Here is a 2,600-nt window from a genome sequence, read left to right on the forward strand (position 1 = left end):
GATTAAGGACGCTCTCTAAACAAATTGTTCAATTAATGCGCTATATATCTGCGTGGGTCGTCGCGCACATGTCATGCCTGAACCTTTCGTTCCGGCAGTTTGATATTTCAGCTCAGGAACGAGATAACTTTTGTAAGTATTCCCTTGACACATGTATTATTTAACGTGTAAATGTAATAACGCGATCATGTGGATCATCGCCGCAATGATCCATGCGGCGTGGATGACGAGTCGTCCACTCGTCGCCAAAATTGATCCGGCACGGAGCGTGTTAATTAATTTATTATCGCGTGTGCGTGCTTGCGCGTACTAATGACATTTACTCGTGAGGCTCTCGCTCATACCTCCTGTTATAATTTCTATTGTCTCATTTATCAACTTTCCTACATTTCCAATTTTTCTCAGTACTCCGCGATATTTGTTTAATTATATCATATAGAGATAGGCATACACAGAGTTATGAAGAGAAATATATAAAAATTTACAGAGTGTGCAACAATTTCGTGAAAAATCACGATATAAAAATATCGAGATACCGAGATAATCTTCCGAAATATAATCTTAACAAAATATTGAAATTGTCTCATTATACGGGCGGGTGCATCAGTGTATCTCGCTCGCTCGAGTACAGCAGCAAGAGGTAAAGAGACTCAAAGAGAGGTAAGTATCGATATACCTGTGTCTGTCTGTCTGTCTGTGTGTGTGTGTGTGTGTGTGTGTGTGTGTGTGTGTGTGTGTGTGTGTGTGTGTGTGTGTGTGTGTGTGTGTGTGAGAGCGTACTGTTTTTGGAATAATGGTTTCTCCTTGGAACAACATATACTCCATTACATATATTCCAGGAAAATTTATAATTAATATTTCGTGACGTTGTATATTGATATTTAGATATTAGTGTTACAACATTTCGGAAAATTGCCCTAGTTTAAGAAATTTCGAGATTTAAGTTTTCCGGGACACCCGGGAGTCCACCTGTATCGTCCACTCGTATTCGGAGAGACATTCTAACTATATACGGAGAGATTTTCTAATTATATTATACGCAAGTCAATCTGACATCGACTAACATTGCATTAAATGCACGAAAGGGCATCGATAGCCCTAAATCATCGACCCGCTGAGCCCGCTCGAATTTGCTTCGCCGATAACGAGCGATAACGTCGATGAAACACACACACACACACACACACACACACACACACATACATGCATGAAATCTTCTCAGAGGCGCACTCGCGCCAACAGTTAGGTGGGCCTGAGAGCGCCGACCATATCGCCCAGCAGTCGCTCGACACTGACTTCGCCGACCGTCGGCTTGAACAGCAACTCGTGCAGGGTAACACGGCAGAGAGCACGCGCTGGTGGTAAAAGCAGCAGCAATCGACCCACCCTGCGCGCATCCCTCTCGCAGAATACCGCCACCGTTTGCTCCTGCAGTGCCGACACCCGGCCCGGCTCGCAGAGTCCTCGCGATTCTGCGAACGATCGAAGAGCGTGTTTTGCGAAGAGGAATGTAAAAGGGCGCAAGAGGGAAGTATAACTCAAAGAACGTACGAATTGATTGATTTTTATATCTCTCTATAATTTGAACAAGTTGTAGTTTATACAACACTTCTAACACGTTTGCTAGTCGGTTCAATTCTCTGGCTAAAATCGACTGAATACGGATACTCCTATAGAAATCGAAATAACTTTTGGTTTTACGTTCTCGCATAAACGCTTTACGAATCTACTCTACATTATTAAATGAAAGGCTATAATAAAGAAAAAAAAAGAAGTAGAAAGTAGAAATAGGATGGCTGTGTATGAGGGATTTTCCAGATGAATCATGATCGAACGAGCATGTGAAATAATTTTGACTCTTACGAATTGCACAGTTGACTTATATATGCCCTGCTAATAAGCAGTCAACAATTTATTCATTGATTGTTAATTGTGTTAATATTATTTATATGATATTAATTTAACTTACTTTTGTACGTGTAATAAAATAATTGATTCAAACGCGATCGGAAGGAGATCGAGGAATGAATATCGTATCGTTCTCACCTGCCTTGAAAAGCACTATAGCTTTTAAGCACGCGTACTCGGAATGATCGACCCTCAAAGCGACGCATTTCGCTAAAAGTTCCCTCAACCTCCTCGCTTTGTCGACGAGAATCTCTCTTCGCTCCGGCGGCAGGTCCACCGGCACCAGGCTGGTCTCGTCCACGGAGAAGTTCCACTGCGCCGCTGTCAGTACAAATAACTCGCTCCACGATTCCTCCAGAAGAATAGTCTGGTCTCTGTAAGGGAGCTGGCAAGAGAGAGAGAGAGAGAGAGAGAGAGAGAGAGAGAGAGAGAGAGAGAGAGAGAGAGAGACAACCACATTGTAATTTCGAGTAAAACAGGTGGGGAAACTTTTCCCTATTCTTCCCGAGGAGAACTCTCCTTCGAGTGAACAGTCTCTGCTTTCTTGTTGAAATATATTCTGGTGCCTTCATACACTAGGATGTACTTCAACAGTAAAGGTTTAACAATACAACCAAGTGACTCAATATTTATCAGGTCAGAGTTTACTAGTTTTTCTGATTATTCACAAGCCTTATTTTGTTACAGAGGAA

At 42.2% G+C, this 2,600-nt stretch overlaps 1 protein-coding gene across 1 annotated transcript in view; it reads right to left on the bottom strand.

Annotated features, from left to right (window-relative positions):
* Positions 1-878: 878 nt before the first annotated feature.
* The window catches only part of LOC105189113 (nuclear receptor subfamily 2 group F member 6), an 8,165-nt gene continuing 6,443 nt past the window's right edge, over positions 879-2,600 (bottom strand). The window contains exons 6-7 of the mRNA XM_019844085.2: positions 2,047-2,293; positions 879-1,472 (exon numbers count right to left, since the gene is read on the bottom strand). Of these exons, the coding sequence (XP_019699644.1) occupies positions 1,243-1,472; positions 2,047-2,293 (477 nt within the window). The 3' untranslated portion in view covers positions 879-1,242. The remainder of the gene's footprint in view (positions 1,473-2,046; positions 2,294-2,600) is intronic.

Source organism: Harpegnathos saltator, unplaced genomic scaffold (genome assembly GCF_003227715.2).
Source record: "Harpegnathos saltator strain DR-91 unplaced genomic scaffold, Hsal_v8.6 scaffold125, whole genome shotgun sequence".
Taxonomy (NCBI): domain Eukaryota; kingdom Metazoa; phylum Arthropoda; class Insecta; order Hymenoptera; family Formicidae; genus Harpegnathos; species Harpegnathos saltator.